The sequence below is a fragment of the Otolemur garnettii genome, unplaced genomic scaffold (assembly GCF_000181295.1).
Source record: "Otolemur garnettii isolate 467f Iridium unplaced genomic scaffold, OtoGar3 scaffold00001, whole genome shotgun sequence".
In the NCBI taxonomy this organism is placed as follows: domain Eukaryota; kingdom Metazoa; phylum Chordata; class Mammalia; order Primates; family Galagidae; genus Otolemur; species Otolemur garnettii.
This window is the reverse complement of record NW_003852396.1, coordinates 29,315,360-29,341,338: the sequence shown is the minus strand read 5'-3', so window position 1 is coordinate 29,341,338 and position 25,979 is coordinate 29,315,360. Positions and strand designations below refer to the sequence as shown.

The window sequence follows — 25,979 nt, the reverse complement described above, 5'->3', positions numbered from 1 at the left end:
TCTCAATCTTGCTCAGGCTGATCCTGAACTCCTAAGCTCAAGGGATCTTCCTACCTCAGTCTCCCAAAGTGCTAGGTTTACAGGCGTGAGCCATTGCACCTGCCTAAAAAGTGGTATTTCTAAGAAGTATTTACTGAACTTTCTAAACAGCCACAGATTCAAATTACAATCACTTTTATCAGTTTGTAAAATACAGTAGTTAATGGAAACATGTTAAGATCAGAAAATCATAGTAAAATGTCAACCAGAAACATTTGTGATGTTTTAAATACAATTTAGCTTAAATTTCCATGTTAACAAATATAGTACTAAGATAGTAAATACATGTAAAAATAACAGAAATAGAAACAATACCCTTTTTAGTTGCTGTTCTTTTAAGATTCTCACTGTCCTTGCAGGCTCAGAAATGAAGTTTTTATAGTTTTCACATATATTGATCCGAGACTGGGCTACCTGCATTGTGCCCTCGAGAAAGGATTTCCAAACAGGATACATGCTCCTAAATTCAAAGAAGGATAGAAAAGTATTAGGCAGGGACAAGGAACTGTTGGCTGACCTTTTACTAATGGGCTCACACTGACAGAATAACTGTCTTCTTTATAACTGTAAATGTATTAAGACTGTCTTATAGGAAATACCAGCACCTGTAAGAAGCAGCATGGCATACACTTTATTCCTCTATAGCTCAGCAATAAGGAGTCTGATTCACAGCTATTTCTAATAATGAAGCAAAGGGATATAATCATAAGAATTACAAACAAAGCTAATGCTATAAAAATTAGTGAGTACTTCAGACTCTCCAAGACTTCTATGGTCACAGGGGCATCATTCATTATGAATATCAGGTTTTACTACTTTATTAAGATATTTCCTAATTTTACAAATAAGTTAATGAGGCTCAGAAAGATAGAATCATTCTAGGTCACACAAGAATGTGGCAGTGCTGGCTCAGCACCCCTAGCTCAGAGGTTAGGGCGCTGGCCACATACACCAGGGCCAGCTAAACAATGACAACTGTAACAAAAAGCAGATGGGCATTGTAGCAGGTGCCTGTAGTCCCAGCTACTTGGGAGGCTGAGGCAAGAGAATCCCTTAAGCCCAAGAGTTTGAGGTTGCTGTGAGCTGTGATGCTATGGCACTCTACTGAGTGTGACATAGTGAGACTGTCTCAAATAAAAAAAGAATCTGGCAGTAATGAGATAGAAGACAAAGGCTGAGTACCTCTAAAGTACTTTCTTTTTCAAATATATCATTTTATTTTTATGCAAACTGAAGTGGCTAGAAAAATATATCATGAACAATTGTTTCTGTGCTTGAGAAGTATATTTTGTCTGATTTAAAAAAAAAAATCTACCTCTAGATTGTTGTTCTACCTCTGTCTCTCTCTCTCTCTTGTAACAATCCTTAGCCACCATCACATTGTGCCTTGGAGTCATTCCAAGCAAATCCCAGCCCCTTTGCTTGATAAATGTGCTCACCAATCTCTTGGTAAAGTCAAAAAATTATTCATCCTTTACTTTTTCTAGCCAATTTCCTTTTCAAGTTTCTCTCCTACTTTGCTAAGTGCCTTAACCAATTCTAGCATACTCTTTTACTAGTTATAAATGCATTTTATAACTTATGTCATCTAACAATGTCAGGTACTTTGTTTTTTAAAAAATCAGTATTTACAGAAAGTTTTTGATGGATTATAATACTCATCTCCTGAGATTTCTTTTCTGTTCATATGAATTTTCTACTACAGCAATGTATGGGACCATATGCTACATAAAATTCCAGCTGTGAGTCAATAGTTGAGAATATAAATACAAGAAAAACAAAAAGTGCCTGGATTCTTACCCTAGTCACAAGTAAAAAAAGCCTTGATAAACCATAGTTTTCAACCAAGGAGTTGAATGATTTTATTCATGTTATAAACACTCAATGAATCTATTTGTTTGAATGAAAATATTCATTTATTTAGGCAGAGGTGGGCCGACATGGTGGTTCATGTCTGTAATCCTAGCACTTTGGAAAGCCAAGGTGGGAGGATCACCTGAGATGTGGAGTTCAAGAGCAGCCTGGGCAACATAGCAAGATGTCATCTCTAAAAAAAGAAGAAGACCTAGTGGGGTATACTGGCATATGCCTGTAGTCCCTGCAACTCAGAAGACTGAGGCACAGGCAACAAAGCAAGACCCTGTCACTAACTAACTAACAAGGCAGAGGTGTATCACCATACCTTTGGAAAGATTCAGCATAAACTATCAGCATAAAAGCACCAATAGACTTAAGAACAGAAAAAGTAATGTCCTCCACAGACTCACTGCATGACGCCAGATGGAACTTACAATGTTAACTCACCACAGGCCCTCCTAAGCAGTCCTAATAAATTCTCTCAGATACACCAAGAGAGAAAAGTTCAGTACTATGCTTTGTAACTATTAATATATACTTAATGAAATCATAATAAAAATGAAAAAGAACCATTATGAATTGTGATGGAGGGACAAGCCCTCCATGTACAATCTTCCCTTAGTGTACACCCTCTTCCCTTTACCCCTTTAACTGCTGCTTACCCTTCAAATCACATCTTTAAATGTAACTTCCTTTTGGAAGTCTTTCATGATCACCAACAAGCCAACCCCCAGATTCAATCTAATTGCTCTTTGTTACTTATTCATGGCTCCAGCACTTTTCCTTCAATTGTAAATATTTTTGTGATTTAACTAATGTCTATCCCTCTTACTCTGGTAAAAACTCCATGAAGGAAGGAGTGTATGTCTTGCTATAGTATTCCTAAGGCTCAGAAAACACAGAATGGTTACAGTAATATGTCTTGAATAAACAAATAAATGAATAGATGAATGTATAAATTATGAAGACTGTACAATAAAAAATCTCTTCAATAAAGGGTTTTAAAAAAGACCTTTAGAGATTAGCTCAGTTATAGCAGGCAAAAATATCCTAAACAACAAGGTACCATGAAAAGCACAGAATTCACTTACCAATCTAAGGACCAAGGTTCAAGTCCTAGTTTAACCAATATAATCATATATAGCACACCTCACTATACTTTCATTTCCTCAACCAGAAAATGGGGAAATAACAAAAATACCTTCACCTTATAAACTCATAGGGCTAATTTAACAATTAAATGCAAAAGATGTAAAAACTCTTGGTATAAAGATTCTTTTAAAAGAAAAAATAGTAATAGGAGCAGAATTGTAACGGAATAAAAATTACTTTTTGTTGGCGTAATGGTGGTCATTCTAAAGGTAGTGATGTTTTTCATTCTGATTAAGAAAAAAATATCAGGAGAGTGTAGTGGCTCATGCTTATCATCTTAGCACTCTGGGAGGCGAAGTCAAGAGGATACCTTGAGCTCAGGAGTTCAAGACCAGCCTGAGCAAGAAAGAGACCTCCCTCCCCCATCTCTGCTAAAAATAGAAAAAATGAGCCTGGTGTTGTGATGGGAGCCTGTAGCTCCAGCTACTTGAGAGGCTGCAGCTGGAGGATTACTTGAACTCAGGAGTTTGAGGTTGCTATGAGCTACTCTGGTGCCATGGCACTCTAGCCTGGGTAACAGAATGAGACGAGACTTTGTCTCAAAAAATAAAACAAAGCAAAACAACAACAACAACAACAACAAAACCCATGGGTGATTTTTTTTTTTTTTGAGACAGAGTCTTGGTAGAGTGCTGTGCCGTCACAGCTCACAGCAACCTCAAACTCTTGGGCTTAAGCGATTCTCTTGCCTCAGCCTCCCAAGTAGCTGGGATTACAGGTGCCTGCCATAGAGTGATTTTAAAACAACTTTTATTTCCTCAAGTTTCACATAAAGCAAATTCTGAAGGATAAAGAAAGGTATTAAATATATATAGTATTTGGCTACTCTGCTCAGGTCAGGAAATGAAGGTAAAAATCATAAAGAAAGAAAGGAGATTCTTTTAAGAGCCTATCTTACATGGTAAGTACTATCTTACGTATTTTACATCCATCCCATCATTCAGTCCTCACCATAACTTTATAAGATAGCTAATTATCCCAATTTTACAAAGGAGAAAAGTGAGGGTCAGATAGGTCATGAAATTTTCTTAAGGTTATTCACTACAAAATAGCACCTCCATGCTCATAACCTAGCCTTTGTCATTACTATTAACTGCTACTTGGCTCTTATCCCAACTTCAATCATCTCTGACCAATACCTCCTAATTCCACTCATGCCTTTTAGAATTTTAACTCCAACAAACAATCCTGTAAGAACTCATAATCCATTTGAACCTTCTCCCTTTCCACTGTTTCTTATCCCTCTCAAAATCTCCCTTTCTCGGTTCCTTACCCAGCCTAGGATTCATGGTCTATCATAATCACTCCCTTATGTATACCCTTTCTTGCCTCTTCTCTTTCCAGCTTTATAAATCACAAGCTTCTACCCTGCATAAATTCAAAACTCTATTTACACCATACCAAGGTCTATAGTAGAATGTGGCTGGAGAAAAAGATAATCATCTTGCCTGGTTTCACTTTAAATTGATGTCAGATGAATTCTAGTAATCCCTTAGTGCTACCCAGCAATCATACCATATTCCCTTAATCTATTTATTTTCCCACTCTTCTACATAATTATTTCCAAACTTCTTACCTCTTCTTAAAAATCTAGTATCACCACACTTTCAGCTAACAATGAAGCTATCAGAAGGCAACATCCACATGTTCCCACCACTCTGCCAATCTCCCTGTCTTTGCACCCACACATTCTGCCATTCCTCCTATTACTTGCATTAACCACCCATGCTCTAAGGGCCAATCCTTCACATTTCACACTACATTATATAACCACTTGCTCAAGAATGTCAATCCAGACATCTCCTACAATGACAATTTTTCCTCTTCTACTAGATCATTCTCGTGAGCAAATAAATATGCTATGTTTCCATTTAGAAAAATATAACTCCCCATCAACCCTCTATTTCTCTCCAGAACCACCCTAATATCTGCCCCCTTTCACACAAAACTCCTTCAAAGAATTGTCTGAAATTACTGTTTCCATGTTTTATCTTCCTGGTGTCTTTTGATCCATTCAAATCAGACTTCAGCTATCTATTCATCTTTTGAAATTGCTTTCCAACATTATTAAAGACCTCCTTATGGTTAATCCCAATAGTTAATTCCAATCTTGGTCCTATTATTCAACATAGTAGTAGCACTGACCTAGTTTACCCTTCTTGAACTGCTCTCTTCACTTGACTTCCACATCATTCTCTCTTAGTCTACTCCTACCTTTATTGGTTCTTCTTCATTTCACTGCCTTGTAAATGCTGGAGTGCCCCAGAGTCAGACCCCAGGTTTCTTCTCTTCTCTCTTTAGATGAGCTCATCTGTTCTCATGGCTTTAAAGACTATCAATATGTAGACTATTCATGAACTTTTAATTCCCACCCAGATATCTTTCCCAACCTCCAACTGCCTATTTAACATATCTAATTTGGATATTTGTTAGGCATCATAAACTCAACATGTTCAAAGCAAAGTTTCTTATTTTCCTAAAATATGTTCTGGCAGTCTAGCCTATCTCATTGACAGCTACTCAAACTTTCTAGTTGCTCAAGACAAAAACCCTAGAATCAACATTGATTCCTTTTTTCCTCTTACATCCCACATCTGTACCATTAAGAAATTCTGTTTGGAATTTGATTACTGCCTAGCTCCTTCACTGTGACCACCCTGTTTTGAGCCACTATCACACTTTGTGTCTAGATTATTCCAAGATTCTCCTAGCTACCCTCTGTTTCTGCCTTGTCGCCCCTAATGTCTATGCTCTACAGTAAAGCAATTGCAATGTCATTGCTTCTTGGTACTCTCTATTCTCTTTACTAGGGTTACTGGTCTTTATCACCAGTGGACATGTATGTTTAATTATTCACTTGTGTATTTATTTATTTACTTTGTCACCCTCGGTAGAGTACTGTGGTGTCATAGCTCACAGCAACCTCAAACTCTTGGACTCAAGTGATTCTCTTGTCTCAGCCTCCCAAGTAGCTGGGACTATGTGTGCCAAAGATGGAAGGAAGAGATATGGATATAGATGAAGAGAGAAAGGTAACTTGAAGCTAGGTTTCTTCCTGACTTTAAATACCATACAAAGAAATTGGCACCTATTGGCAAGGAGAAACAATAGATTTTCCAGCAGGAGGGTGACAATAAGCCTATTCTATAGAAATAAAAATATAGTTTCTGGCATTGGAGCAAATGGAAATTGTGAGAGAAAGAGGTCACCGGCAGAGAAATAGCTACCGTGTTTCCCTGAAAATAAGACACTGTCTTATATTTATTTTTTCTCAAGAAGACACACTAGGGCTTATTTTCAGGGGATGTCTTCCTTTCCGCACCAAAATGCATGGCATGGCTAGGCAGGTACACTGCATAGCCACACCCATCACTAGGTCTTATTATCAGGGTAGGGCTTATATTTAACAAATGCATAGAAATCCTGCTAGGGCTTATTTTCTGGGTAGGTCTTATTTTCGGGGAAACATGGTACTTAATACTCCACATATGAAAAGAATAGTTCTAGAAAGAAGTTGAGTTGAGAGCAGCTGACTTTGTATCCTCAAGCTGAAAAGTTAATAAAAATATATGATCATTAGCAGGTAAGATCAGTCAGAAGAAGAAAAGAGAGAGAGGAAAAAAAAAAGATTAGTCAGTAGAGTGACAAGAGAACTGAAGGAACTTTAAGAAACACTTACATAGAAAGGAATGGAAATCCTTAAATGCTTAAATCTTGTCTTCAAAGATTTAAAATAAAAAAAGTCCAAGAGAAAGTAGTTTTGTAGAATTCTAGTTTCCAGGCAAATTAGGGTAATTTAATGAAATTAAATGGTGTACATATCCTCAGATTCGCAAACCATTTAAAAGACTGATCACAGGCACTGGAACAAATAAAAATGAGTAATTTTCAATTATGTCAGAAGGAATGTAAAATATATTGATAGAATTTATGCAGAACTGTTTCCAATATCAACATTTTAAATGTACATATATAAACCAATTGACCCAGTATTGCCTCCTCTAACAATTTAGCCAACAAATATACTCACAGTGTGCAAACCTATGTAGGTTCAGGAGTTATTCACTGCAGCCTTATTTGTAATAGTAATAAACTAAACAACTACAAACAAGGAAATGGATAACAAAACCACAGTTTATCCATACTGGGGCAGTGAACAAAAGCAGCCACTAAAAAAATGGGTGATCTGAACCTACTGACATGAAAGGATGTCTAGAATAGACTCTTTAACTGTGGGGGTATGTTACAGGAACATATGTAAATAATTATTGCAGTTCTGTTAAAAACAGCAAACTGTCTATGTTCACGTATGAGTTACACAGAAAAAAATATGAAAGAAAAGATCATATGCTTTTAACAGCAATTACTCTAGGGAAGTGGAGACGTGATAAAGCTGGACTTTATACTTTTTATACTTTTTCGTACCATGTCCTACTTAATCCAAAGCATGTATTACTTGGATAAGATTTTTAAAAGTACCAATGCAAATATAAATAGAAAAAAATCAAATGGGAAACTCAAAATGACTGAAAGTTCAATAAGCTGTGAATAAAAACAAACAAACAAACAGAAACGCTGGCAACTGACATTCTTAACCTCAATCTACTATCTTTTTCCACAATGGCACCATTGTCCTCTCAGTTGCCTAAATTGAAAAACCTGGCAGTCACTGTATAACTCTCCCTTTCTCTCCTCCTACCCCATTCTTTTAGTCAGTAAATACTTATCAAGTGCCTTGCCAAGAGCTATTTTAGATATCAAGAAAACCATATGTGTAGTTTGCCTCTGAAAAAATTTGACAAACAAAAGTAAAATTTTGCTAAATCATTTGCAAGTCTTTGTAGCTTCATTCTCTGATATCTTCCCTGCAACCTGATTTATACTATAATTTCCATGGTTCAAATAAGAGATGATAAGGGATAAAATTTCTGCAATTCTCTACTTTCTAAATTTTTCCTTTCACTCCTCTAATATACCTTCATACTATCACTAAAGAGAACCTGATCACATCATTCCTCTTGTGTAAATTCTACAATGCCTCTGTTATCTTCCAAATAAGAAAATAAACTCTAAGAATTACAACAAATATATTTGTATCAGAATGTTTATTAGAGCCCAATTTATAATTGCTAGGTCATGGAAGAAGCCTAAATGCCCGTTGACCCACGAATGGATCAATAAATTGTGGTATATGTACAACATGGAATACTATGCAGCCCTAAAGAAAGATAGAGACTTTACCTCCTTCATGTTTATACGGATGGAATTAGAAAATGTTCTTCTCAGTAAAGTATCTCAAGAATGGAAGAAAAGGTATCCAATGTACACAGTCCTATTTTGAAACTAATTCATAGCTTTTATAGGAATGTCATAACCTAATTATAGCCTTAGAATATGGGAAGGGGGTGGGATTGGGGAGGTGAGGGAGGTGGATGGGGGGAAGGAGGGTGATTGGTGGGGTCACCTATATGGTTTATCTTACAAGGGTACAAGTGAATCTTTCTAAAAGCAGAGTATGAATGTCTTAACTTAATGACTAAGAGAATGACATGAAGGTTATGTTAACCAGTTTGGTGAGAGTATTTTAAAATGTATATGAAAACAGCACACTGTACCTCATGATTGCATTAATGTACATAGTTATGCTATAAGAATTAAAAAAACAAAGAAAATAAACTCTATAACATGGTATGAAAAGTCCCTGATGACGCCTACCTGTGTATTCTCCATCTCCACCACTCCACTTATCCTCCAACCTATGTACTTCACACCAACCATACTGAATTGCTCATTACTAACACTCATATCTTCTCATGTTCCATGCCTTTAAGATGTTACTTCAGCTTAGAATTCCTTTTAGCAAACTTCTGCACATTCTTTAAAACTCTGCTGTATAAGCCTTGGTTTTCTTTTATGGTCTCAGAGGACCTCTGCTATGTATGACCCAGTACCACAGCTGTTTATAGTGGTTTTCTCCTATATGCTCCTAAAGGCCAGACATCACATCTTCTAGTCTTTCTAATCCTAAAGTCTACTTTAACAGCTGGCATAGGGTAGACATTTCATATGTATCTCATGATAAAAAAATAAAGTTGAAATAGCTATGTGACCCTGAGTAAGGCATTTAGCCTGGCATGCAGTTTCCTGGTATATAAAAATGAGAATAATTCTATCTACCGTATTACAGGGTTGTTTTGATAATCATGGGAGAGTAGTTAAATTTCATGGCATAGTATCTGGCACATAGTAAATACTTAGAAAATGCTGGCTTAAAACACTGTTTAAAATTAGGTTTTATAAGCCAGCCAGGGAGAATAGATTTATTGTCCTTATTTATTTGGTAAACTGAACTCTGAATTTCAAAGAAACTTGGAATATAGCTTTCTATAAGTTGGATGCTTTTTCACTACACAACAAGCAATCTCTTTCTTGGTTAGGCTAATTTCCTTATACCAGCAACACTGAACATATCATCCTCATTCTCACTGCAAAAATATATTTTATTTGTCTTTTTTTTTTTTTTTTTGTCTTTTTTGCCTAGAATTTCATCTCTTCTTTCTCCTTAGCTGAACTTTGTAGATACAGGAAAGTCCACAAGGAAATCTTATTTTTATTTCCTCTTTTGTTTTAATATTTATTGCACTTATAGACGTTCTAGCTTTTATGCCATCTTCTCCTAAGATATCGGTCGCCACTGTGAAGAATTATTAGGGTTTCCTGTATAGCCTTTAGTTTTCTACCCCCATTGCCATTTTCTCAAGAAATTCTTTGATAATGTCAGTCTTCACTGACAATTCCATGGCTTGATTTCATATTCAGACTCCAAACTATGTACTTCAATACTGAGCTCTTAATTACCCTGGATTTTCTGCTATTGCTTCATGGATATTAGTCTTAATTCCAACCAGATTGTAAACTCTGAAGTCTTTGACTTTTGTGTCCTCCAACTAAATACAACCCTTAGCACAACAGACTATAAAGTACAACCTTTAGCACAACAGACTATAAATGCTTCCAAATTAACCTCAAAGAAGACATCAAATTCTAAACAAAATTACAAATACTTTTAAGATATCAGTGGGTGACTGAGGACACAATTTTTATTATATTGTCATTTGCCTTCTTTAAATTCATGTGGGATAATAACTAGTGAACTTCTGAGCGCCTCATTTATGCAAGCACACACATTTTTAAAATAAGTATTGTGCTAAAAGAAAGCTCTTTTCCTTAAAATATTTTACTTAGAAACTTGTTGAAATAATGTGTTTCATCATTTGTCACTCAGAACACAATTTGTATTACATTGTCATCTATCTTCTTTAAATCCCATTATGTTAGTATTAATTAGATAAATCATAATCTTTGCTTAAACACATGAAAATGATCTATTTTACATAGATTACCTACATGTTATGAAACATTAAAAATTTAATAATTTTGATATTATGTTTAAAAACACAGCAGAGGAAAGAAATAATTCTTTTTTTTTTTTTTGAGACAGAGCCTCAAGCTGTCCCCCTGGGTAGAGTGCCATGGCTTCACTGCTCACAGCAACCTCCAACTCCTGGGCTCAAGCGAGTCTCCTGCCTCCACCTCCCAAGTAGCTGGGACTACAGGCGCCCGCCACAACGCCCGGCTATTTTTTGGTTGCAGCCATTATTGTTGTTTGGCGAGTCCGGGCTGGATTCGAACCCGCCACCTTAGGTGTATGTGGCTGGTGCCTTAGCCGCTTGAGCAACAGGCGCCAAGCCAAGAAATAATTCTTTTAACAACTATAATATTACATTATCTATATGTGATATGGCTCTAATTGAAACCATTTTTTAAAAAAAATTGGCAAAAACTACTTAGTAAGTTACCTGTAATCATTCCGATCATCAGTTTTCATTCCAGGCCAATCTCTCTTCAGGTATTGACTAGCCAACTTCTGGATCCCCTGTTAAAAAAATACATGTTTTTTTCTAAAGTAAGTATCGTGTTATAAAGGAATCTCTTTTCCTTAAAATATATTACTAAGAAAATCCCAAATTTAATTTTTTTCCAAATCTAATTCTGAAGTAAAGAACCAATGATAAATAGAACACTACAACTTACTTTCTTTATTGTCCAGTTTCCATTTTTAGGAAAAATTAATAACAATGAGAAAATTGAAACTTAATTGATATGTCTTTGACTTCACCAAACTATTTCACTAGCCATAAAAGCAAGCAACCTCTGACATATCACAGGGAACACAGCTGTCCATCTCCACAGAGCTCTGCTTATATAGCTTGACATCTCAGTTTCCCACAATTTCTCAGCTGTGGCACATACTGCATTTATAAATCCCAGCAACCAAACTCTCATACACCAGGAGAATACAAAAATATTCAATTTGGCTCAGTGCCGATAACTCAGCAGGTAGGGCGCCGGCCACATGCACTGGGGCTGGTGGGCTCCAACCCGGCCTGAGCCTGCTAAATAAACAAATGAACGAGCAACAACAACAAAATATTGCCAAGCACTGTGATGGGTGCCTGTTGTCCCAGCTACTAAGGAGGCTGCGGCAAGAGAATCACTTGAGTCCAAGAGTTTGAGGTTTCTGTGAGTTGTGACACCATGGCACTCTACCAAGGGTGACAAGGTCTCCAAAAAAAAAAAAAAATTCAATTTGGGGCAAATATACATTGGCTTGTATAATTAATGAACAAAGCTTGGTGCTAGTCCACTCTAGAAATTCTCAAGACAGATTTTAAAGGTTTTTGCTTTTTTTAAAATAATACCATGGCACAAGTCACTGCAAATGAAAAAAATTAGTTTAAAAAGAAATATATTCACTTGCTATTATCCATATACAACATCAATGTAGATAAATCAGAATATTTGTCTATAATAGGTAGGGCTGAGACATATAGGGCTTTGAATAGAGAAGACCATTTTGTTATGAAGTGAGGTTGAACTACACATTCCAATTATATATTGTATTACTTTTAAAAAATTGATTATTTTTAATTATGGGTACATAATAGTTGCGTATATATATTTATGAGATACATGTGATATTTTAATACAGCCTACAATGTCAAATCAGTGCAATCAGGGTATCTATTCACTTCAACTATTTATCATTTCTTTGTGTTAGGAATATTCCAGTTCTACTCTTACGTATACCATAAAACTTACTGTTGACTAGAAACACTTTGTTGTGTTATGTAAATATTCTTTATTCTATCTAACTATATTTTTGCATCCTTTAGCCATCCCCACTTTATACCCTGCTCCCTCCTCCCCTTCTCAGCTACTGGCAACCGTCATTCTATTCTCTGTCTTCATGAAATCAAGTGTTTTAAATATTTAGCTCCTACGAATGAATGAGAATATGAGAAATTTGTCTTTCTGTGCCTGGCTTGTTTCACTTCACATAATGATCTCCAGTTCCATCCATGTTGTTGCAAATGACAAAATTTCATTCTTTTCTATGGCTGAATATTATTTCATTGTGTGTTATAGCACATTTTCTTTATTCATTCATTCATTGATGGGCACTTATGCTGATATTAAATCTTGTCTATTGCCAGTAGTGTTGTGATAAACATGGACATGCAGATAGCTTTCTGACATACTGATTTTCTTTCTTTTGGATATATACATAACAATGGAATTGTTGGGTCATATGATAGTTCTATGTTTAGTTTCTTGAGGAAACATCTAGTGTTCTCCATAGTGGTTGCACTAATTTACATTCCCACCAACCATATATATGCAGGTTCTCCTTTCTCTACATCCTTGTCAGCACTCATTATTGCCTATCCTTTGGATAAAAGCCATTTTAACTGGGGTGAGATGACATTTCGCTGTCGTTTTGAGTTGCATTTCTCTGATGACTAATGATGTCGAGCATTTTTCCATGAACTTATTGGCAATTTGTATGTCTTCTTTTGAGAAATGTCTATTCAGATCTTTTGCTCATTTTTTAATTGTATTATTTGATTTTTTTCCTACTGAATTGTCAGATCTCAGATGAATGGTTTGCAAATAGTTCCTTCCATTCTGTGGATTACTGCTTCATTTTGTTGACTGTTTCCTTTGCTGTGTAAAAGCTTTTTAGCTTGATGTGATCCCAAATGTCTAATTTTGCTTTGGTTGCTGGTGCTTTTGAGGTATTACTCAAAAAATCATTGCCCATACCAATGTCCTGGGGGCATTTCGCCAATGTTTTCTTTTAGTAGTTTCTTAGTTTCTGGCTTACATGTAAGTTTTTTTGTTTTTTGTTTTTTGAGCCAAAATCTCACTATGTGGCCTTGGTAGAGTTCCATGGCATCTCAGCTCACAGCAACCTCAAACTCTTAGGCTTAAGCAATTCTCTTGACTTAGCCTCCCAAGTAGCTGGGACTACAGGCACCAGCCACCACACCCAGTTATTTTTTTGTTATAGTTGTCATTGTTGTTTAGCAGGCCTAAACAACAGGTTTAGGGTCGGGTTCGAACCCGCCAGCTCCAGTGTATGTGGCCAGCACCCTAACCACTGAGCTATGGGCACTGAGCCTAGATGTAAGTCTTTAATCCATTTTGATTTGATTTTTGTATATGGCATTAGATAAGGATCTAGTATCAATTCTTCTCTATATGGACATCCAGTTTTCCCAGCACTATTTATTGAAGGGACTAGCCTTTACCCAATATATATATGCTTGCCACTTTTGTGGACAATGAGTTCACTAAATGTACTACTTTTAGATAGGAATATATGAGGTCCCCTAACAGTATACCAAGGCCTAATGTAGCTATAGAAATAATTAATGTTGGGATATTCATTTATATGTACATATACATGCAATTTTAACAAGAATATAATGCTGAAATGAAGGACAATAACATTAATTAATAGATTGACTGCTTTAAGTATGAGTTGTTCAAGTAAAATCGATGCCACACTCTATACATGGTACCTTTCTGTTCAGATCTGTTACCAAATCTATTTGACTTAATTAAATCCATTACTTAATGCCTCTATTTTAGTTCAATGAATTCAAAGGGTAGCAAGAACTGTAGAGAAGCTCCTTTGAATTTCAAGTTCCTCCTGAACTTCGCAATAATCTGGTTTTACTATTTCTAGGTATTGGGTATTCTGAGAATTCATATCTACAATACTCCACTTAATATATCTTGTATAATACTTTGAGGAATCTGATTACTAAGTCTTCTCTGAATATGTACAGTATTTTTTCACTTTCCACCTTGTTCATACTGCTGCCTATTTCACTTCATGAAATATTTTCTAACAACTCCATTCCTACTTGCTGAATTCTTACCCTCCTTTTAAACTGGTTTTTAAATTTCCTAATTAAAAAAAAAAGTATATATAGGGAAAAGTGAAAAGTTTCACTGCCTAGGTATTTAATATCATTAATTTTATTTCATTAAAGTATAATAGTTTTATCATTCTTTCTGCATTTATTAACTACATTCTGTTAAGAACTATGCCTCCTGACCCATTTGGTTATACTGAGGTATGGTGCTTACAAGAAAGCCAGGACGAATACCTGATGTCCAGTTTTGGTCCAAAGATGAACAATGCATTTTTAAGGTAACATTATGAACTCACGTATTTTAAATAATAAATGCATTCCAATTAATTATAGTCACTAGTCTATGGCTTAGGAAGTTGGCTCCCATATCATGACCCTAATAAACTGTGATCTATTACATATTACAGTTCTTGTCCTAGACCTGAAATAGCTAGTTCTCCAAGGAATCTTTATTCCTTTCAGAGAGAAACCAGAGATCACAATCTAGGCAAATCCTCACCTTTCAGATTTTATTTTGTGTCTTTCTCTAAAGGCTTTTTCTAATCACAGAATACAAAATAGCTTTTCCTCTACCCAGTTACACTCTCTCACACACACAAACCTATTTATTCATATTCCTTATACACTATTACTTTCTGGGTTAGAAAATATTTTTTGTCTGTTTACTCACTCAAAGCTCCATCAGGTAGGGATCTTACCATTCCTTTAAAAAAAAAAAATCACTATATTCCCAGACAGAGAGCGTAGAATTTAGTTGATGCCAATAATACCCACTGATTGCATTAATCAGTGCCACCTACATTATTCTGTTTCTATTGTGCAATACCCATCTCTTTTTGTGTTTTTGCCATTCTCAGTTAGAAATGTTTGGAACAAACCTTCTCTGGTTGCTAATTTTCATATACACAAAGGAAAAAGAAAACTATACCAGAGTACTGATATTCTGATCAGGTGACTTTAATTTAATAAATAAGCTCCTTAGTAAAATTATAGTAAAAGTCAGGTGTGGTAGTTCACATCTATAATCCTAGCACTTTGGAAGGCTGAGGTGGGAGTAGAGCTTACAGCCAGGAGTTTGAGACCAGCCTAGGCAACATATGGATACTCTTATCTCTACCAACAAAACAAAAAATAAGCTAAGTGTGGTGGTGTGTTTCTATAGTCCTAGCTACTTGGGAGGCTGAGGCAGGAGGATTACTTGAGGCCTGGTTATGGTAACTATGATTGCATCACTGAACTCTAACCTGGTTGACAGAGTGAGCAAGATCCTATCTCCTAAAAAAATAGATAGATAGATAGATATAGATATACACACATATATATATTTTAATTTTTTTGGACCATCCTCACCATCAGAAGAGAACATGTATGTGGATATTCCAAAAGCAATAATAACAACAACAAACCCCAGAAGTTTATTCTCTTAGAAAGCACTATACATTAATTTTTGTGAAGGTTCAAATAAGTCAATATCCCTAAATTCAAAGAATGCATTATCTGTAAAGAGGAATAAGAAGTATGCAATGTGAAATGCCAGGCAATACATGGGTACTGCCAAATAAATAATAAATTGTGACACAAGGAAAAGATCATCTGATATTTTCTTAATTAATCACAGTTAAATAATACAATAGTGACTTTTTTAGTTTAATCACTGCTAAAATGTTTATAGAACATGGGATATAAGATTAGCCTCAGTTCATGAGGAGGAAGATGTAAGGCAGAATGACAACACTCTAAATTTATATAGAACAAATGAACTGAACCAGCACTTTCACACATTTATTCCTTCTAATTCTACATGAGGCCTTATTATAATCACAAAGAAACTGGACAGTAAAAGGATACATAATTTACTTAAGATCATACAATTTACACCTAGTTAAGTTTGAGTTAGAATCCCAAGTTATCATTAAGTCTTTTCAAAAGGCATCATTTTAGAGTGAACTTTGTCTAATTCTTTAAAGAAACTGTGAAATTACTTTAACTTATGAACTTTTGGTGCATTATAAATTGTAATAGCAATTTCTAGAGCTCTAAACCACAAAGCTTAACTGTATTAAACTGAATGAGCCCTTCAGAGATGAGATGAGGTATTCATGAAATTGACAAACAATGAGATCTTTAGATGAAAGACTTTATTCAAGTTAGTTCACAGAAACAGGAATCGTGATTGCTGTGTGCTCCATCCAGCTGTTCAAGATCTAATCTGTATGGATGCTCAGAAATACTCTGTGGACATTAAAGAAGGTCGTAAGTAATATTTCGTGTCTCTGAAAGCATTCTATATTTAAATTAACTGGTTTTCCTTTTATGTTATGCTTGAAGGTACATCTGATGAATAAAGGGTTTACTTATATAAAAATAAACTCACCCTAATTTGCTAAGGAAAATAAATCTATGGCTTACAATTTTTAAAAAAGTCTTTATTAATTCACTCCCCCAGCCCACAGTAAAAAGTGTTTTTTAATTAAATTATGCTCACAGTATTACTCTCTAAAACTGGTCCACTAGACATTTAATATTTATTTATATTCACCTGAGTATCACTAGTGCATAATGTTGATTTGATTTGCAGTACAGTTCGCTCTGGAGTGGTGGTTTCCATAAAGATGTACTATCAATATACTCTTTGAAACATGTAATAATATCCCATTCCAAGTTTTAAAAAAGCCCTCAGTGTCTGATGTTAGACTTGCTTTGTTTTACTTCTCAATAACCCTTGCTGTATTGCTTTAACAATTGAATAAACACAAAGAAAGCCACTGTAGAGCAACACTGGGAAATGGACTGATGGCTTAACCTTTGGCCTATTTACTCCAGCAAACCGAGAGGAGTGTGGCACAGGTTAGTCTGTAACCATTTCTTCCCCCAGCATATGGAGAAACTAATATTTAAATTTTACTAAAGGTTTGACATCAGATGGCTCTTAAAATTTTAGGAAACCATATTATTTATAAACTGTACCTTTCTGTCATGAAATTCTCAACATTATGCAAATAATCTTTTATAAAATTAACAAGTCCACTGCATAAGTTGTATACTAATCAGACATATAAATTATGCAGTATTTATCTTTACTGTATTTTTAAACTGTTCCTACCCTAAACAAAGTTTTGAAACTATTCTGTGTGGTATATAACTGTATAAGGTAAAATTATTGATCAGTATATTATTTTAAATTACATAATTGTTTTTACCTATTTTTCTATTAATTCATGATGAAATATTAATCTTGTATGTGTTATCTATATCAAACATTAAAGACATTTAAGCCTTTTCCCTTTTATAAAAATAAAAATTAACCTATCCTATTTGATTTAAAGAACAAACACAGAATAAAAAATATATAACATTTAACAATCATTCATGACAAAACTTTCAAAAAACTAAAAGTAGTAGAAAACTTCCTTAACCAAAGATATATACAAAGACCCTACAGATAACATCATACTTTTAATAGAGAGTGACTACTTTCCCCCCAAGATAGGGATAAGACAAAGATGTCTTCTATTATGACCACTTATTTTCATCATTTTACTGGAAGATCTACCTAGTACAGTAAGACAAGAAAAAGAAATAAAGGCATACAGATTGAAAAACAACAACAAGAACAAAGCTATCTTTATTCATAGATGACATGACTGTCTATACAAAAAACCCCTAAGAATCTGTAAAAAAAAAAAAAAACTCCTGGAACTAAAAATTGAGTTTAGCAAGGCTGCATAATTACAAGGTCAATACACTAAAGTCAGTTGCTTTTCCATATGCCTATAATTCTACAATTAGAATTTGACTTTTTAAAAAAATGAAATATTTAGGTATAAATTTTAAAAGATGTGTGCAGGATCTATAAGTGGAAAATGATGAAAGAAATGTAAGAATATCAAAATGAATGGAGAGATATTCCATGTAAATGGATTGGAAGACTTCACATTGTTACAATACCAATTGCCAATTTGATTTATACATTGAATGCAATCTAAGTAAAAATTCAAAGAAACTTTTTTGGTAGATATCAACAAACTGATTTTAAAATGCATAAGGACTGGGGAGGCCAAGATGGGCAGATTGCTTGAGCTCAGAAGTTCAAGACCAGCCTGAGCAAGAGTGAGATCCCCATCTCTAAAAATAGCCAGGCATTGTGGTGGGCACCTGTAGTCCCAATTACTTGGGAGGCTGAGACCAGAGAATTGCTTGAGCCTAGGAGTTGAGGTTGCTGTGAGCCATGAAGCCCCAGCACTCTACCGAGGACAACATAGTAAGACTCTTGTTTCAAAAAGTAAAAAATAAAATAAAAGAAAATGAAATACATAAAGAATCGTAGGCAGCAGAATAGCTAAAACAATTATGAAAAATAATAACAAGGAGGACTTTCATTATCTGATCTCAAGTCATACTGTAAAGCTGCAGGAATGAAGATAGGGTATTAGCAAAAGAATAGACACATAGATCAATGGAACAAACGGGAGATCCCAGAAATAGAACCATACAGAAATAACAAACTGATTTTTCACAAAGGAACAAAGGCAATTCAGTATCAAAAGTGTAGTCTTTCAACAAATAATCTTGGAACAAATGACTATATGGAAAGAGTCCACCTTGACACACACCTCACAGCTTACACAAAAATTAACTCAAAATGGTTCACAGACCTAAATATAAAGCACAAAACTAGAAAGCAGAAAGAACATGGAAGAAAATCTCCTTGATCTTTGAAAAAGGGTTTTAACATGTAACATCAGAAAAGAAAATAAAAAGACAAACTGCACACTTGGAAAAAATATTTGCAAATCACATATCTGATAAAAGATTGTATTCAAAATACACAAAGAACACTTAAAATTCAACAGTAAGAAAAAAAATCTGCTTAAAGATTGGGTAAGTGATCTGAAGAGACCCTTCATCAAAGAAGATATATGGACCCCAGAGGTGCCTGTGGCTCAAAGGAGTGGGGCACTGGCCCCATATGCCAGAGGTGGCATGTTCAAACCCAGCCCTAGCCAAAAACTGCAAAAAAAAAAAAAAAAAAAAAATTAAAAGATATATGGATGGCAAAAAAAGTACATGAAAAGATGTTTAATATCTCCTGTCATTATAGAAAAGCAGATTAAAACAATGACATACCACTACATATCTCTTAGAGTAGATAAAATTCACAAAATTGGCAATACCAAATGGTAGTGAGAATTCAGAATAATAGGACTCTCCTTCATTGCTGATGGGAATTGCAAAATGGTACATCCACATAGGGATACAGTTTGAAAATTTCTTATAAAGTTAAACACAGACTTCCCATCATAAGGCAGCAATTGTATTCCAGGTATTTAAGCCAACTGATTTGAAATTTTATTTCCACACAAAACTCCGAACACAAATGTTTCTAGCAGCTTTATTCATAAATTTGGAAGCAAGAGTGAACTAAAATAAAACCTTAAGCCCTCCCAGCTGACTGAACTCTCTGGTGCCCAAAGGGACCCTTGAAAAACCTTAAAGCTGAGTTTCCAGCCATGAGAAGAAGGAGAGACAGGCACAATCTCCTTGTGCCTCCTCCCTTTTGGAGTTACTCTTTGTAACAATAATACACTAAATCATTAACAGGCCTAAGGCCACTCAAGGCAAAGGTTAAATCACACCTGCAGGCCACTAATTTATAATACTTAACACGGGCAGCTCCCGTAGCTCAGTAGGTAGGGCACTGGCCACATACACCAAGGCAGGTGTGTTTGAACCCAGACGAGCCTGCTAAACAACAATGACAACTGCAACAAGGAAATAGCTGGGTGTTATGGTAGGCACCTATAGTCCTAGCTACTCAGGAGCTGAGGCAGAAGGACTGCTTAAGCCCAAGAGTTGAAGGTTGCTATGAGCCTTGACACCACAGTACTCTACTGGGGACAACAAAGTGAGACTGTCTCAAAAAAAAAAAAGAAAGAAAGAAAGAAAGAAAAGAAAAGGCTCTGCGCCTGTGGCTCAAGTGGCTAAGGTGCCAACCACATACACCTGAGCTGGCGGGTTCAAATCCAGCCCACCACACCAAACAACAATGATGGCTGCAACCACAAAATAGCCACACGTTGTGGCAGGCACCTGTAGTCCCAGCTACTTGGGAGGTGAGAGAATCACTTGAGCCCAGGAGATGGAGGTTGCTGTGAGCTGTGATGTCACAGCACTCTACCCAGGGCAAAAGGGTGAGGCTTTGTCTCAAAAAAAAAAAAAATACTTAACAGATCACTTGAGTCTTGGTAGGTGGCTTGTCTCTAACAAACTCCCAGATCTCAACTTAAAGCACTGCCAGCCTTAGGACAAAGTTTTATTACTTTAACCAATCACAAATCAAAGAATCTTTAAACCTACCTACAACCTGTAAGCTTCCACATCAAGATGACCTGCCTTTTCGGGTCAAACCAATGTATACCTTCCATGTATTAATTTATGATTTTATGTATAATTGCTATCTCCATTAATGTAAAACAACCAAACTGTAACTTGGCTACCAGAGACACATTTTTTCAAGACTTCTTGAGGGTTTGTTTTCCCAGGCCAAGGTCACACACACTTAGCTCAGAATAAACCCCTTTAAACTATTTTATAAAGTTTAAGTTTTTCCCCACTAACACAACCAAGATGTCCTTTGGTAGGTGAATGCACAAACTATGGTAGATTATTACAATGAAACGCTATTTTGTAATTAAAAAAATAAACTATTAATTCACTTAAATTGGATGAATCTTTGACTGCATTTTGCTAAGTCAAAGAAGCCCAATTGAAAGGTTACACTCTGTATTATTCAATTCATAATACATTCTGGAAAAGACTAATTTATCGAAAACAAAAACAGACCAATGACTGTGAGGGGTTTGGAGAGGTGGAAATGTTTGACTTGGGGAAGTATAGACAATTTTAAGGGTGGTGGTCTAATATATATATATGTGTATATATGTATATATGTGTATATATATATATGTATATTTATAGTAGTGGATACATAATACTACAATATGTCAAGATTCACAGAGCTTCACAACACAAAGAATGATTCTTAATATATGTTAATTTTAAAAAGTTCAACCAGGAGGTTGGCAGAACTTGGGATAGAATGCAGACTATGACAAATGAATCTAAATGTATGATATAATTTCACAGATGAGTGTGGAGGGTGAAAGGGGTAAATTCTGTAACTCTGTAAAACAGTATTTTTATAAACTGACCAAAGTAACTTTGGAAAACAATATTTTGAGTAGAAATTATAAGACTATAAGGAACTAATTATAAACAAAAAGGAACTATATATAAACACTGTACACAAGTTGATAAAATTATTTCTCACTGGGTACAGGTTAACAATTCTGAAACATGGTGTATATGTATATATATAAAATCATACCAAAAAAAGATATATACATTTTAAGAAAGGAAAAAACTTTATTAAATTTGTAATACTCAATATAACAAAAGATGAATACCAGTCACATTTGAGCACCTCTTGTAATTACAGAAGTCAAATGTGACTTATTATAATTTTAATAATTTTATTTTTACTTTGTATAAACAAATTAAATAAATACATGACAGACAGTGAGAGTCAGTTGCTCAACATTAGACAGTGGGAGTTATAGGTAAGCAAAAGAGAGAAATGAGAATGAGCCATTTTGGGATGAATTAGAGTCAGAGACATTTAATTCAATGTATACACAAAAATAATTACAGATAGGTGTGTATCTGTGGCTTAGTATAAATGTATAAATCTTCTAGCTCTGTCCACTGAAAAGGCCTAGAAACAATGGCACTCCAATAGCAACTAACACATCCTGCACCCAGATCTTGGTTTCTAATATCATTCTCCAATAAAAAGAATCAGGTCACCTTAGAGAAAAAGCTGATTCTAGAACTACGGTAGGAAATACACAAAATAAGCCTGTAGCATCTTGTAATGCCACAAGGTAAGGAAGTATATATATACACACACACACACAAAGCAAAAACAAACAAAAAATGAGGACCTGTCAAACATCCTAAAGCCAACCTAGACCTCCCAATGGACAAGAACAGAACAATTTAAACTATAAAAAAAAGTAGTACTGGATTATGACCCAATCCAAAGTATAAAGTAAATACCCATGATTCCATTTTTTTTGGAGACAGAATCTCACTGTCATCCTGGGTAGAGGTCTATGGCATCATAGCTCACAGAAACCTCAAACTCCTAGGCTCAAGCCATCCTCTGGCCTCAGCCTCTGGAATAGCTGGGAATACAGATGCCCACCACCACGCCCAGCTATTTTTTCTTTTTCAGTGGAGACAGGGTCTTACTCTTGCTCAGGTTGGTCTTAAACTTCTGAGCTCAAGTAATCTACCGGCCTTGGCCTCCCAGAATACTAGGATTATAGCTGTGAGCCACCATGTCCGGTCCATTCTGATATAAATAAATAAATACAGATGAATCTCTCATATAGAATTCCAAATAACTTGTATAGCTACTCACCCCTCAAAAACGTGTTTAAATCCTCATGCCTTGAAGATGGCCTGCTCTGAATGACGGGCTTTCAAAGAGCAGAATATAGAAAGGAAGAAAGGAACATAATGGTGGAGAAACCTGGCAAATAAATACTACCTTGGCCAGATGATAGAGGTTAATATCATTAGTAATTAAGTCATGTTGACAACGTATGCCCTTGATATGGTATATTGAGAAAGATCCTTACCTCTGTAGTCTTTCTCCCGAAGACCCATATCTCAGTCCAATCATGAGAAAAGTAACAGCATGTGCAAATTGAGAAACATTGTATAAAATGCCTGACCAGTACTCTCACAACTACCAAGATTGTTAAAAACAAGGAAAGCTTGAGATATTGTCACAGACCAGAGGAGACCAAGGAATAATGTAATGTGTTATACTGCATGGGAATCAAGAACAATAAAGAAAAAAGATAAGACAGGGAAAAACTAGTAAAATAGGTAAAGTGTGAATGTTGGTTAACAGTAATGTGTCATTGTTGATTCCTTAGTAGTGACAAATGTATCATAATAATGTAATATGTTAACAATAGGGAAAACAGGAGGGAAGAGGAGAGTGTGAGTAGAACGAGGGGATTTGGGGGGACCACACCTATGGTGCATCTTACAAGGGTACATGTGAAATTTACAAGGTATAGAATATAAATGTTTCGACACAATAACTAAGAAAATGCTGCAAAGGCTATGTTAACCAGTTTGATGAAAATACTTCAAATTGTATATAAAACCAGCACATTGTACCCCATGATTGCATTAATGTACACAGCTATGATTTAATAAATAAATAAAACAATAGAACCCTGTAAACTTTGAAATTTTTCATAAATTCAAAACTATTCTTTAAAAAGTTCATTTACATTTTTCAAAGTTCATGAAATTTAGATACTTCCTAAATTGCAACAGAAAAAAAAGAAACAAAACAACTTTATAGACCTGATTTTAGAATTCTTGAATTTTACACGTGAAGACCATTTTATCTATTTGTATCATTTTTTTAAATTTCAGAATATTCCATGGGTACACACATTTTGATTACATACTTTGCTTTAGTACACTTTAAATCAAAGTTGTACGTGTGCCCTTCACCCAGAATGTGCGCATTGTGACAGTTAGTTGTGAATTTACCCATCCCTTCCCCAACCCATTTGATTTCCACTGTTTTACTTCCAAATGTGCACATAAGAGTTGATCAACTAGTTCCAATTTAGTATTGTTTTTAGCTTTTTATTTAGCTTGTTTTTCCATTCTTGAAAGACTCCACTTAGAAGAAAGCTCTCCATTTCCATTAAGGTTGTTACAAAAGATACTAAATCATCTTTTTTTATGGCTGAGTAGTACTTAATGGCATATATATACCACATTTTATTAATCCGCTCAAATATTGGTGGGCATTTGGGTTATTTCCACATCTTTGCAATTGTGAATTGTCCTGCTACAAACATTAGAGTACAAGTGTCTTTTTATAAAATGTCTTTTTTTCCTTTGGGCCAATAAATATTTAGTAGTGAGATTCCTGGATCAAATGGTAAATCTAGTTTTAGTTCTTTGAGGAATTATTTACATATTACTTTCCATAGAGGCTGTACTACTTTGCAGTCCCACCAATACTGTGTAAGTACTCCTTTCTCTCTGCATCTATGGAAGCATCTGTTGTTTGGAGACTTTTTGATAATATCCATTCTCACTAGAGTTAGGTGCTATCTCATTGTGGTTTTGATTTGCATTTCCCTGATGATTACAGATATAAAACAGTTTTTTATGTGTTCATTGGCCATTCGTCTATCTTAATTTGAAAAGTTTCTGTTTATGTCTTTTGCCCACTTTTTAATGGGGTTGTTCAATTTTTTTCTTGCTGATAAAGATTCAGTTCTTTGTAAGTTCTGGTTATCAACCCTTTATCAGATGTATAGCATGCAAATATTTTCTCCCATTTTGTAGCCTGTCTACTTTACTGATTGTGTCCTTAGTTGTTCATAAATGTTTTAATTTGATCAGGTCTCATTTGTTTAGTTTCAATGTTGCTGTGATTGCTTTTGGGGTTTTCTTCAAATATTCTTTCCCTAGGTTGATATCTGTTAAGAGTTTTCCCATCATTTTCTTCCAGAATTCTTACAGTTTTATGCCTTAGGCTTAGGTCTTTTATACATAATGAATTAATTTTTATGAGTGGTATGGATCCTATTTTAGTCTTTTACATGTGGCTACCTAGTTTTCCCAGTACAATTTATTGAATAGGGATTTCTTTTCCCTAGTGTATGATTTTGTCTGCTTTGCAAAGATCAGATGGGAATCTGAGGATGGTTTCATTTCTGGGTTCTGATTTGTAGGTCTATTATCTGTGTTTTTGTGTCAGTACCATAAGGTTTTGGTTACTACAACCTTGTAGTATAGCTTGAAGTAAGGTAATGCCTCCTGATTTTCTTTTTTTTCTTTTAAGACAGTCTCAGCATGTTACCCTCAATAGAGTGTCGTGACTTCACAGCTCACAGCAATCTCAAACTCTTGGGTTTAAGCAATTCTCTTGCCTCAGCTTCCCAAGTAGCTAGGACTACAGGTACCTGCCACAATGTCTGGCTATTTTTTTTGTTATAGCTGTTGTTGTTTAGCAGGCCCTGGCCAGGTTCAAACCCGCCAGTCCAAGTGTATGTGGCCAGTACCCTAACCACTGAGCTACAGGCGCCAAGCCTCCTGATTTGTTCTTATTATATAAGGTTCCATTTGCTATTTGGAATCTTTTCTGGTTCCACACAAAATGCAGAACTATTTTTTTCTAGATCTGCAAAAAATGACATAGGCATTTTATAGGAGATTGTGTTAAATCTGTAAATCATTTTGGGTAGTATAGCTATTTTTTTTTTTTTTTTTTTTTGGCCAGGGCTGGATTTAAACCCACCACCTCCAGCATATGGGGCTGGCGCCTACTCCTTTGAGGCACAGGCGCCTCCCAGGTAGTATAGCTATTTTAACAATGTTGATCCTGCCAACCCATGAGCATGATATGTTTTTCCATCTGTTTACATCCTCTGTGATTCCTTTCCTCAGTCCTCAATAGTTCTCCCTATAGAGGTCTTTCACTCCTTAAATATATAGTATATTCCTAGGTATTTTATTTTCTTTGTTGCTACT

The 25,979-nt window shown here is 35.3% G+C and overlaps 1 protein-coding gene across 4 annotated transcripts in view; it reads right to left on the bottom strand.

Moving 5' to 3' along the window:
- FCHSD2 (FCH and double SH3 domains 2) overlaps window positions 1-25,979 on the bottom strand; it is a 274,562-nt gene that overhangs the window by 137,607 nt on the left and 110,976 nt on the right. For all 4 annotated transcript variants that reach the window (XM_003780920.2, XM_023509932.1, XM_023509945.1 and 1 more), the window contains 2 exons: window positions 10,908-10,984; window positions 355-499 (listed from right to left, as the gene is read on the bottom strand). In XM_003780920.2, coding sequence (XP_003780968.1) covers window positions 355-499; window positions 10,908-10,984 — 222 coding nt within the window. The remainder of the gene's footprint in view (window positions 1-354; window positions 500-10,907; window positions 10,985-25,979) is intronic.